At 36.2% G+C, this 14,209-nt stretch overlaps 1 protein-coding gene across 2 annotated transcripts in view; it reads right to left on the minus strand.

The window, feature by feature from the left end:
• The window catches only part of Stt3A (catalytic subunit 3A of the oligosaccharyltransferase complex), a 219,209-nt gene that overhangs the window by 106,041 nt on the left and 98,959 nt on the right, over positions 1–14,209 (minus strand). For both annotated transcript variants that reach the window (XM_090386700.1, XM_090386701.1), the window contains one exon: positions 6,612–6,692. In XM_090386700.1, coding sequence (XP_090242826.1) covers positions 6,612–6,692 — 81 coding nt within the window. The remainder of the gene's footprint in view (positions 1–6,611; positions 6,693–14,209) is intronic.

The raw sequence follows: 14,209 nt of genomic DNA on the forward strand, positions 1-14,209 counted from the left end.
ATTAATTACCACTCTCTGTCGTCTCCCACTAAACCATCCCTTTATCCATTGCAGCAGCTTACCCTTGATGCCATACCTCTCCAATTTGTACAGCAATCTTCAATGTGCAACAGTATCAAAAGCTTTCCCGAAATCCAAGTATATGATATCAAAATTATTTTTGGCATTCAGTTCCTTTGTGACCACATCATAGTAAGCAATCAAATTAGTCAGACAAGACCTCCCTTTGACAAACCCATGCTGTGTCTTAACTATTACTGGTCTTGTCTAGATGATCCTGCAATGCTTCTTTAACCAGTGATTCCATTATTTTAACTTGGCTTAGCAAAAGTAGTACGGAAAACATGAGGAAAGCACCTCAACAAAACTGAATAATATTTGTTATTACATGCGAGAAATTGAGAAATACAGTCTATTCCAGTTATTTGGTACTCATTGGGACTAGTGCATTTTGGCCCGATTAAGCGGCTGCCCCAATTATCCGAAGTTTCATGTAAATAGTTAAAAATACAATGTACCCCCCCCCTTTATAATTGGTTCACTGTACAATCAAATCATGTTATGATGGAGTCACCATAGTAAAGTACTGTTCACTATATGATGTGCAGTAAGTGCCGGTCATTGTGATCACGTTTGTGAATTGAATTTTAATTCTATTAAACAGCGATTCTAATTAGTGAAAATTGGAAGAATATTATCCACAGGCTATAAAAACAAAGATATATTAATCACAAATTTACCCTTTATTACCTTACCAATTAAAAAATTAAATCTTCTTCTTTGTCTTCACCTTTTCCCACGTTATATGGGGTCGGCATTCAATGTTCCCAATTCACACTTTACATCCTCTTCTCCTCTAGTTGGATTAAGTTTTTTTTTTTTTTAGTTAGTTACTCCATTTATATGGCTGCGGCAGGTTTAGTAGATCGGCAGCTTAAATCCCAAGCCCGGATAAATGGTGAGGGTTAACGTCAGGAAGGGCATCCAGTCGTAAAAACTATGCCAAATCCAATAGATGTGCCAATTAAAAAATTAAATGATACGTGAAAATCGGAAGAATATACGTGATAATCGGAATAATTAATACGTACTGTAATATGTACATACGAACTAGTTGACATTTCTGTTCACTGACATTTGTGGGTGGGGAGGGGGTTAAAATTTAAAACAGTAAAAAGATAAGCAATCAATAACAAAGAACACAGCACACACAAATTGCAAGTAACACGATATGTGCAAGTGAGAACAGAGTAACGAGTTACAAAGCTTTAAAAATAGGAATGAAAAGAAGATCTGAAAATTAATTTTTTTATATGATTGAAGATTTCGTGGAAGTGTAAACACATTTCACCATAATAACCCACAGAATTCCAGCTGTCGGTATTATCGCAAATTCAGTAAGATCGAGTTTACTGTCTGTTTATGATAGATTTCATTAACAGAAAAGTCCAATAAACAGGTGACTGCTAATTGGTTTTATTGTTTTATGGTTGTGACCTCCAGAATTTCAACTGAACCACATGGTACCGTCGGAGACAATTGTAGGGTAATCTCCAGTGCTGCGGTCTCCTACCCTGATTAAATGGCATGCTGTACCAATTAAGCGAAGTAAACCCTGGCTATTTTCTCGATAGGTTTCTGTTTTTTAAGATTTGCCCCAAATAAATGGCTGCCCCAATTAAATGGAATCCACTGTATTTCACATACCTCAAAAAATAACTATTGTTAAATTTTTTTTTTTTTTTTTAAATCCTCCATTCAAAAAAGTATTTATAAAGATAATCCCTCGAACTTTTGTCCATCAAATCACCTGGGAACAAGATTAAGTAAAAATAATGCGTGTGCGTGTGTATGCTGAATAACAAGAAAATGGAAACGAGAAAGCAGAAAAATGCAAAAAAGAGGAAGAGAAACATCAGAAATGAAGCCATGTGGCTATTTTACTTACAGTCCTAGTTGTTGGCATCTGAAAAGAGACTGGTTTTGTAAGTTGTGTGGCAACATCCTTATTTTATTTTGTCAATTTTGTAATTATTTCTCTCTTATTATACATTGTGTGTGTACACACATATATATATATATATATATGTGTGTACACACACATATATATATATATATATATAAAACACAAAATCTAAGGAAGTGCATCCAATTGATGTTGGTGGATAATGCAATGTTGAGTCTGTTTGGTGTGACATAAGCACTGGAAAAGGATGTTGTTGTTATTTAAAAGCAATTGGCGCAAGAGCAGATTACGCTATAATGCGCCTAGCCTAGGTAGGACTGGGAAACTTTTAATTCTATTAAAAATTTTACGAATTCCATAATAGTAAACCTTAGTTACTGTCTTTGCAGTCACTGTATAAGTGGTAAGAAATACCATATGTTTAACTCCATTATGTACTAAATTCAAAAATAGCAAAAGCTTAAATTTCCAATACTCACCATTATGTACATATTTCTAATTCAGAAATAAACATAATTACACCAACATAGGTTTGAGTGCTTTATTATCTTCAAACAAAATTATTTTTTCTCTGAAGTATATTTCATTATTATTCTTTTTCATATATTATATATTCATAGACTGGCAGAATTACATAACAAGTACAAGTCAATGTTAAAAAAAAGCAGTAAGTTAGGGTTGAATTTGAAATTATCTGCAATTCTGCCCAGACACAATAGGAACGAGTATACAATGAGAGCCTTGTTGATCAATTCAGCCACTGTGCTGAATTGATCGACACTGTGCAAGGCTCAAGGGGTAGAATTTTTCTCAGCCTGGTCTGTGCTTGTTAACAGGAGAGACTGTTTCTACAGGGATGGGAAACACTTAAATAGAAAGGGTGCAAGAATATTTGCTGATACTATCGAGGCAGAGTTAGGTGGGTCGCTTGGGGGATACACGAACTAATATATCAACAGTAGCCGCTGGCAGAGGTGAAAGTGATTCGTGCACTGCTTCTATTGAAATGCAATTGAGCAACAGCTTGGAAAGCAAGGCAATGTGGATTTCCAGGACTGCTGGGAGTCATAGTGGAACAAGTAAATACATGGGCTGTGTTAGGATAACTAAGAGTAGAAACAGGTGCACGTACACCAATGCTAGGAGTATAGTTAATAAGTTTGATCAGCTTGAAGTACTAGCCAAGACAATTAAAAGCAGATATTGTTGGGATATCAGAGACATTGTGTCACACAGACATAAGCAGTGCAGAATTGGAATTTGGGGAGTACAATGTGTGCAGAAAGGATAGACAGGACAGGAAGGGAGGAGGGGGTCATGCTGTTAATTAAGAAACACATAAAATCTAAGGAAGTACATCCAATTGATGTTGGTGGATAATGCAATGTTGAGTCTGTTTGGTGTGACATAAGCACTGGGAAAGGATGTTGTTGTTGTTATTTAAAAGCAATTGGCGCAAGAGCAGATTGGCTATAATGCACCTAGCTTAGGTAGGACTGGGAAAGGAAAAATGAGATTAGGTGTGTGTTATAGGTCTAATGAATCTGATGAGTATAATGAGCAATTCTGCAGATAAATAGAGGGGGCCAGTAAATCAGAGTGTCTTATAATGGGGGATTTTAATTTCCCAGAGATTGACTGGAATTCGTGGGTTGGTCACTCACATACTAGCAAGGCTTTTGCAGATTTACTGGATGATTGTTTTCTACAGCAGCATGTTCAGGAAGTGATTAGAAGGAGTAATACTCTTGATCTGATTATCGGTAGTGATTCTTCATGCATTAAGAATCTGCAGATAAAGGAACCACTAGGTGGCAGTGATCACAATGTGCTGAAGTGGGATTTACTCAAAGAGGTAACTACCATAAGGGGTAAAGGGAAGGGTTTTTGCTTTTGTAAAGTTGACTACAGTGGTCTGAGACAGTTTCTAAATTCTATACAGTAGGACCAACTGATGATGTTACCAACAGCAAATTCAAAATGGAAAGCCTTCAAAGAAATAATCTTGTAAGCTACTAGGCTTTTCATACCAACTAAGAAATATTGTTCAAGATATAGGCCTAAATGGATGTCAGATGAACTAATTAGACATGTGGCATTGAAGAAAAATGCATGGGATACATACAAATTAACATGTGACACAGAAGCCTATGATAGATATAAGCTGCTCTGTAACCAAGTCACAAAGAAGGTTAGGCAGGCAAAGGCAGATTATGAGATATCTTTGGCAAAGGATGCAAAGAAAAACAGCCAAGAGTTCTTTACTTATGTAAACTCTAGAAGGAGGGGATTGAATCAGATTGGTCCACGATATCGATGGTTCAACTGTTGATGATCCAGGTAGCTAACAAACTAAATGAATATTTTGCATCTACATTCACACATGAGGAGTTATTCAGGGAGGAGAATGCCAGAGGTGTATTAAACTCTGGCAGTAAGCTAGATAATCTTGTAATAATTGAGAGTAAAGTGGAGGAGAAATTGTTGAAGATAAACATAAGAAAGGCAGTTGGGGTGGATGGAATCTATCTAGTTATATTAAAGGAGGCAGCAAAGGAAGTAAGAAAACCCTTAGCCATAATTATGAGAGCTTCCTTGGACTCAGGGGAGGTATTCATGGACTGGAAATGTGCAAATATGACCCCAATCAAAAAAGGAGGATCAAAGGGAAAGACAGGTAATTACAGACCTGTTAGTTTAACTTCTGTTCCAGGGACATTAATGGAGGCACTAGTTAAAGAAGCACTGCAGGATCATCTAGACAAGACTTCAGTTATAGCTTGGACACAGCATGGGTTTGTTAAGGGGAAGTCTTGTCTGACCAATCTGATTGGATACTGTGATGTAGTCACAAAGGAACTGGATGCAAATAATAATTTTGATATCATATATTTGGATCTTAGAAAGGCTTTTGATACTGTTGCACATGAAAGACTGCTGTACAAATTGGAGCAGTATGGCATTGGAAGCAAATTGCTGCTATGGATAAAGGGATGGTTGAGTGAGAGAACACAGAGTGGTAATCAATGGACACTGCTCTTTGTGGACTAATGTTATTAGTGGAGTCCCTCAGGGTTCAGTGTTGGGTCCATTGTTGTTTTCTGTATTCATTAATGATATTGATGATGGTATATCATGCTTAATGTCCAAGTTTGCAGAAGATATAAAAGTCGGCAGGGTTGTTAATGATGGTACACTGCTGCAACAGGATCTAGAAAAGTCGAGCAGATGGACTGAGAGATGGCAACTGAAGTTTAACATCGACAAATTTAAAGTACTGCATATGGGAAGCAATAACCCCAGAGTAACGTATCAACTGTGTGGTACTACACCGACAGCGGTAGAGAGTGAAAAGCACCTGGGGGTAATTTTGCAGGCAGATATGAAGTTTTCTGAGCAGTGCAGACGGTTTTCAAGAGTAGCTCATGGTGTTTTGTCAATGATATACAGGAATTTTTCTAGCAAGGATGAGGAGGTGATTAGCCTCTTGTATAAGGCAATGTGCCAGGCCACACCTTGAATACTGTATACAGGTCTGAAGGAATCATTTTAAGAAGGATGTAGAGCAGAGAAGGGCAACAAGATTAGTGAATGGAACAAAGGGCTGCTCTCATGAAGAAAGGCTTAAGTTTTGCAAATTGCAGTGTCTGGAGACTAGGCATCTGTGAGGTGATCTGATTGAGGTGTATAAAGCCTTGAATGGTTTGAGCATGCTCAATGCTAATGGGATTCTCCCTCTTCAGAATATTCGCCTGAGAGGGCATAAATTCAAATTGAGGAAAGACAGTTGTAGGATAGATGTGCTGAAGTTTGCCCTTAGCCAGCGGGTGGTTGATTACTGGAACAAACTTCCATCTGTCATTGTAGAAGTTGATTGCTTAAACAGATTCAAGGCAGAACTAGACAAACATTTGTAGTGAGTGGATGGGTGAAAGAGAAGGGTGTGTGTGTGTGTGTGTGTGTTTGCTGATGCTATATAAGCTTCTTTTCTTGCATTATGTGCCCTTGCTAATGCTAATATTGAGCACATACATGAGTTCAAAGAAGATGCATAGCATCTGCATTGAGAAATTACAGGCATAGTATCATGGTATTTTAGTATACATAAATGTATTTTAAAACTAAAACTAAAATACATCAATGTATTTTAGTTTTAGTGTTGTGAACAAAATGGATTACACATGCACTCACAACGTAGCAGAGGAACTTCAAATTCCCCGAAATGTTTTGTCAAGTGGATAAAAATGCAAAATTTAAAAGTGACACAATGTGTACAGTAAAACAGATTGTCATTATAGTTCCATTCAATTTTGTAATAATGACTTGTAGTTGTTTTTGGCAGTCTTTTCAAATTATACAAGCTATTCACAGGTTACAGGGCCCAATTAAGTCTAATTGGGCCCTGTAACCAATTATCTGTACTAAATAGTAATAAACCCTACATTGTTGGTCAGAGAATGGTAGTGACTTTGGAATGTATCATATATGTAATAATCGATATCAAATTAACAAGGATACACTGTATTATGTATTTTTCACATTCTTAAGTCAGTATATAAATTTAATTACTTATTTAATTAAAATTAATGCCAAGATCTTGATTTGAATTTCCTTAAAGATTTTATATATATATATTTTAACTTACTGCCATGTGTTCACTTGATTGGACAGGCTGAAATCCTACAAAAGATATCTGCATCGACAACAATGTACCCAAGCAATATACCTAAAAGAACAAATACAATCAGATGCATTTTAAATGCACAGAACAACAAAGGTATCCCTCAGATTCTGTCAAATAATTTTGTATTCAATAACAATGAATTCACATTTGTTGTTGTTATTGTTGTTATTTGGTTTTTAGGAGCATTAGCAACTAAGGCCATATTGCTCAGGGATATGCGGTGGTCATTCCCTGAATGACCTTTCCGCATCCTCCGTATTTGGTGGTGACGGGCTCGAACCCCGGTCTAATCAAGAAGCGTGTGCTACGCACTGCTGCTCCTTCCCACCTGGCTACGGAGGCGCCTTCACATTTGTAATTTTAAACCTATATTGGTATATAGTATATATACTATACATAGTAGTGTAATGTATATGTTCTAGTTTCTGCCTAACACCTCAAACCATGACAAAATGATAACATGCACCATTAAGAAACCCACTGGTTCATTCCCCATTAAGATTCTTGAATTAACTAGACTGAGATACTTCTGACAAGCCTTTCAAAATGACAAAGACAATTTATTATATTTAAAGATAGATATATATATATATTTACAGTTTATATAACTATTGTTTTCTTTATTCAGATGATTCTCTTTTAACATATAATAAAGAAATAAATATCACAAAAGAATTTTCAACAAGAAAAGAAACTTCAAACATCTAGTATCAGCAACTACCAAATTAGCAATATGCATCATCAAAGCATATACAACCTCTCAAACTGCATCCGTTCTTACAGTAAGGAAGAAAGGTTTCTCTGGAGAGAATGATTTCAATCAAATGTATAGAGTTGCTTTGCTTAACTGCTTCTCTGAAACTTCTTGTGTAGATCAGTGAGACATAATTATAATCTTTTCTTCATCCTTTGTTTCCTTAATTACAAAGCTATAGGTGTGTGTGTGTACTATTTAATTATCTGTAATTTAACTCACTTTACACTGCTATGGTTCATTTGAATGATTGATTACTTCAAATTAACTGTCTTCTTTAGAAAGAAAACAGTTTTGCATTTTTCAATCTTTCACCAACAATGCAAGTGTAGTTTGCAAATAAAACATAGCATAAACCTTTGGAGTACATGTGCGCGCACACACACAAAAAAAAGAACTTCAACAAACAATTCACCACAACTACAACAGTTACACTTTACTCATAACTGAAGTTGTTTAACTTCCTTGTATTCTATTTTCATAGCATGCGAACCATTCTGCTGCTCTAGTGACACACGCGCGCGTGCGTTTTTCAGTGAATTTATGTTTAGCAATATTGATTTCACATTATAATGACTTAAACAGCTTTGTTAATATAATATAATATGTAATAATGTATTGCCATTTTTAACTTGTGGAAGGAACCATTCTTAACTTCAATTATAACAATCAACAATTATTTAGGATTCCACAATGACTGTAATATACTGGGTATGCAATTATGCAATATGATTAAGAAGGCTTATTCTTTGGTTAAAAACAAGTGAAAAAAATATTCAGATACAGCACAGTAATGACAGCTGAACCTGCTCAAATAAACCAGAATGCCAATGACAGTAGCGATACAGACATTTCAGCTCTTCTTCATAGGTCCTGTTAATAATTTACTTCAGCCACTGTCCCCTTCAAAATTCGCAGTTAAAAAAGTCATTTGGATTTAGAGTGGTGCCATGGCCAAAAATAAGACTATTACAACCTTCCATCATCAAGGATATGTAATTAATTAAAAGTAATTATTACTTTTATATGACCAACACCCATAAACTCTAACAGCAAGAACAAGTGTATTAGCATCCCATTTTACACAAGTGCACTGTGTAATTGCTAGAACTAAGTATATGCCATGACTGATTTCCACAATGATTTCCAGAAACATGCTAATTTTTTTCACATTTCCATGAAATTAGTTATATTCTCCATATTTTCATGATGTTTCCTCTTTTTATTATTTTGAATAACCAATCTAAAATAATTTGAATTTGTTTTCTTTGTCAAATTTCTTTTAGAAATTATAATTAATGAAGTCCTTTGATTAAAAAATTTGTCAAGAATTTTCTGATCAATTTTTAGTTTTCCTCTGTTTGCTTCTGATGAATATTTTAATCACTGGGAGCCAGAACATGTAGGATGCCAACTCCTATGGTAGTTGGCTCCATATGCCTGCATGACTGACATTTATCGGGATAATAATTTAAAGTTTAGTCTCAACATTAAATATCTGTAAAGGCTTTTAAAATTGGTTGGTGATATTGCTTCAGGTCAGATTACAGTTTCAGATCAAAGATCTTTTATCAAAATTGAAACTTTGTGGTTGAATGCTGACACAAATTTATGAATTGTGTGGTGAGTCAACTGTAGATCACAGCATGATTTCATGTTGGTCTCAAAGGTTTTGTCAAGGTCAGACCAGCATTAAAGACAAGAAACATTCAGGTAGACCAAAAACATCCATGGACAGAACATCAGCAGTCATTATTACTATAATTTTTAAGAGAGAGACAGACATATCACCTGTGAAGAAATAGACAACGAATCTGGAATACTGAATTCATCTGTTCACAAATTTTAATTCAGATACAAAAACCAAAAGCCATCTGTTGGGTCCTATATTTACTCTGATTAACATTGAGCAAAGCATAAAGAAAGTGCAATGAAGTTACTTGCATGTACTGACAAGAATATGAAGAGTTTTCAAAATATATTGTTGCCATTGATGAGACATGGACACACGCAACACTGAACCTGAACTGAGATCACACAATCGGCTGGGTGGAAGTAGCCATCTTTGCCATGCCCCTCGAAATGTTGCTGTATCAATCAAAGGAAAAATAAATGGTCATCCATATTGATTATGGGCACTATTGCCAGATACCATGTGCTACTTAGAAGATCAGTAACCAGATTACTATGCAACATTTCTGCTGAAGAAATGGCCATAGATGTCGGAAGCTGGTGTACTTATACTTCGTAACACAGGGTCTCATATCACACGGTCTGTACAGCTTGATTTCACTGATTACAAGTGGGAAGCACTAGTCCATCCCCCCCTCTTTAGTCCTAATATGGGTCCCTACAATTATGGTCTAGTCCCCAAGCTCAAGGAACCATTGCATGGACAAAGATTTCTATCTTTAGAAGTGCTGAGTGCAGCTGTGACCCAAAGCATCAGACAGCTAAACGTAATTCAAAAATTACACAAAAAGTTGGGAAGCAGCCATAAAGAAAGGAGACTACATTAAAGATTTTTAATGTAAATTTTGTTATAAAATAAATTAATTTTAAATCAACTGCTTTTGGTGGGATAAACCCTCCTATGACCAGAACAAAATACATATGGATATGGGCTTCTGCCCCTCCTTATTAAGATAAAATTACTGCAAGAAAGGGCAGAATTAGTTGAATTAATTCACACATCCTCCAAATTTTAACCAAAGGCCAGGGGAATATTCTGAACAAACTTTTAACAACAAATAACGATATTGGGAAGTTCAGCAACTTCACAGTATGTGTATTTCTCCATTATGGATTACAATTTGTCCTCGACATGTAGGCGATACGTTCCAGGACTTCTTAAGTCGATTTTTACGTAACTCAGAATATATTGTTGCCATTGATTAATATAATATATTTTATTATTGCCATTAATAAAATATTGCTACTATATCCCCGATATGCTAAAATAAAAGGAAAAAAACCATAATATCCTCAGAAAAATAGTTATATATCATAACAATTAAAAACTTTATCTGGGGACAGTGGCACATAAGAAAAGAAGGCATAAAAGGAAGGGGAAAAAAAAAAAAAAAAAAACGCATGTTATTGTACTGTAATAACTGATATGTATTTTGTACACCATGCTTTATAAGGGAATCAAAACCAAAGTGCACATATTTAAGAAAATTGGTCTTAACCACATGAATCAAAGTCTATACACTTCATGTGATGAACTGAAAGTAACTTAAAACGAACTTGAAGCATTAATAAGACACTAATTGTGTAGACTGAGTATAGGTCAGAGAAGCAGTACACGATATGAACTCTTTAATCTTCATCTGTTTCGTATGCTTTTTTTTCTTTTCATAAATTTTGCAATAAACCAATAAGTAACCTTGAACTTATTTTCTTTTTATTTTCAAGAAACGTGTTTTAATCAATTCTATAAAACAGAGAGACCTTCCTGAATTTTATGAAATGCTTCTGCCATTTCCTTTAATTTGAACTGCTTCTTGGGTTGTCCCAATTCCTCAATGGATTTAGCACTCCCTTGCACCTCAACTCTTTGCGTGTTCAACTGGGCTAGGTCTTCTGTTGTTAAATCTTCATCTTGTTCATTTACAAGCTAGTCTACAAGCTAGTCATCCCAAGTTCCATCCCATCTAGTCATCCCATCTAGTTAGCCCAAGAGTTGCAGGATCAACTGCAACTCTTGGGCTAAGTTTACAATTTCTTTGGTAACAGAAGATATCAGCTCGCCTTTGTTGTTAAGCTCATGATGTTTTAGAAGTTTCTTTCCAAACTCTGCTCATACAAGTTGTTGTCACATCATTCCAGACTCTTGAAATGTTACATATTCTATCAAGGATGTTAAACTTCCTCCAAAATCACCATAGATCCATCTTCCCTTGCTCTGTTGCATTTACAGCCTCAGAAAATATCGTCTGTATGTAATAAGCTTTGAAATGCCCAGATAACACTGATCCATTGGTTGAAACAAAGCCATTGTATTTGGAGGGAAGTATACCACCTTGATGTTGTCGTGCAGATTATCTAGATATTTAGGATGACCAGAAGCGTTGTCATGGACCTTAATATCTTAAAAGGCACTGACATTTGTAAGCAATATTTTTCAACTTCAGGGATAAACACATTCAGAAACCATTCTTTGAACATGGTTATTGTTACCCAGGCCTTTGAGTTGGCCCTGAAGTGTATGGAAAGCAATTTCTTGTTAGTATCTTTAAAAAAGCCTGCAGGTTTTCTGAGTGATAAACCACTACAGGTTTAAGTTTATAACCCACAAATGTAAGATTGTAAGGTACTAAGAACGTTAACCTGTCTTTGGCAGCTTTAAATCCAGACATTGACTTTTCTTCAATAGAAATATACGTTCTAGTAGACATTTTTTTCCAAGAAAGGCTAGTCTCATCCAAATTAAATATTTCTTGCTGCAAAAAACCACCACTTCTTATAATCTCATCCAATTTGTCCTTGAATTTTTCAGCAGCCCTACCATCTGCACTTGCTGCTTCACCACTTATGGCAATGTTACGATATCCGCTTCTCTTACAGAAACTATCAAATGAACCATTAATCACAACAAAGGTGGTTCAGTATAATCAATGTTCTTCTTAAGATCCTCAAAAATGACATGAGCCTTTGCTTTGATGAGGTGGAGGCTTAAGACGATGTGTTTTTGGATCTGGTCTTCCATCTCGCTTATTAGTCCCGCTCTAAGCCTTGATTATTATAGTTGACTTCATTGGTGCTGATAACTTCACCGCTTCATGTATTCTGTCTTTGCCCTTTATTATTGTGTTCACTGTTGACACTGACAAATTTAAATTCCACAAGATTTTGTTAATGTTTGACCATTTTCATACATCCTTATTATTTTGATTCTCTGATCCAAATGTATCGCTTTCCTTTTCTTGGTAGATTTATTAGTACCGCTGCCATTCTCTTAAACAGCACCATGATAACAGTCAAAATGAAATTTTCTGTAAAGAACTTCACAGGGTTAAGTTACAAGAGACTGTCAAGGTTATCAAATTGTAGCAGGATACTTAATGATTTTGTAATAACTGAGAGCAAAGTGGAAGAGAAACTGTTGAAGTTAAACGTAAGAAAAGCACCTGGGGTGGATGGGATCTATCCAGTTATATTAAAGGAGGCGGCAAAGCAACTAAGCAAACCCTTAGCCATAATTATGAGAGCATCCTTGGACTCAGGGGAGGTTCCCACGGACTGGAGATGTGCAAATGTATCCCCAATTCACAAAGTGGGATCAAAGGGTGACACGAGTAATTACAGACCAGTTAGTTTAACTTCTGTTCCGGGTAAAATAATAGAGTCGCTGGTTAAAGATGCATTGCAGGATCATCTAGACAAGACTGCAGCAATAATTCAGACACAGCATTTGTTTGTTAAGGGAAAGTCTTGTCTGACAAATTTGATAGGATATTATGATGTGGTTACAAAGGAACTGGATGCAAAAAATAATTTTGATATCATATATTTGGATTTCAGGAAAGCTTTTGACACTGTTGTGCATGGAAGACTATTGTACAAATTGGAGCAGAATGGTATTAAGGGTAAGTTGCTACAATGGATAAAAGGATGGTTAAGTGGGAGAAGACAGAGGGTTGTAATCAATGGGTGCTGCTCTTCTTGGACTAATGTTATTAGTGGAGTCCCACAGGGTTCGGTGTTGGGTCCACTGTTGTTTTGTATATTTATCAATGGTATTGATGAAGATATATCAGGCTTAATATTGAAGTTTGCAGATGATACAAAGGTTGGCAGGGTTGTTAATGACAATAATGGCAGTGTGCTACTGCACACTACTTACTGTCATTAACAACCCTGATAATTTGGGCAGATGGGCTAAGAAGTGGCAACTGAAGTTTAACCTTGACAAATGCAAAGTACTGCATATGGGTAAAAGTAACCCCAGAGAAACGTACCAACTGTGTGGTACTACACTTAAGGTGGTAGAAAATGAAAAAGACCTGGGAGTAATTGTGCAGGCAGATATGAAGTTTTCTGAGCAATGCAGACAGGCTGCCAGGGCAGGTCATGGGGTTTTGTCAATGATATATAGGAATTTTGTTAGCTGGGAAAAGGAGGTGATTATCCCTCTGTATAAGGCAATGGTCAGGCCACGCCTTGAGTATTGTGTACAGGTCTGGAGGCCTCATTTTAGGAAGGATGTAGATTTACTTGAGCGTATACAGAGAAGGGCAACAAGATTGGTGAGGGGAATGAAGGGATCCTCTTATCAAGAGAGGCTTAAGTTCTGCAAATTGCAGTGGCTGGAGACTAGGCACCTGCATGGTGATCTGATTGAGGTGTATAAGGCCTTGAATGGGTTCAGCATGCTGAATTCTGATGGGATACTTCCACTTGTTCAGATTACGAACCTAAGGGGGCATAAATTCAAATTAATTCGCGATGACAGTTTGAGGTGAAGTCATTGAAAATGATAGGACAACATGAATTTCAACTTCACCACAATAACCAGATATTAAATCCAGATATTACATACAAAATGCAAACAAAAGCTCCCACTTCGCTCTCAAACAAAACTGAACTGGCTCTACAATCCAGAAAGAAAGGAAGGAAAGGTTGGAAACGAAGTGCTAGAGTGTAATTCTCTGAAGAAATAGCCGATGGGACACAGTCCACATGGCTTGAACATTGTGGGGTTTCTCTCAAGTGCTTCGATGTAGCTCATCTGTCTCAAACACAGGTTGTTGAATATTTTTTCAGAATTTTTAAAGCAGAAAATGAAATGTCAACTCTAGTT

Source organism: Mastigoproctus giganteus, chromosome 12, assembly GCF_048544385.1.
Source record: "Mastigoproctus giganteus isolate SK-2022 chromosome 12, ASM4854438v1, whole genome shotgun sequence".
Lineage (NCBI taxonomy): Eukaryota > Metazoa > Arthropoda > Arachnida > Uropygi > Thelyphonidae > Mastigoproctus > Mastigoproctus giganteus.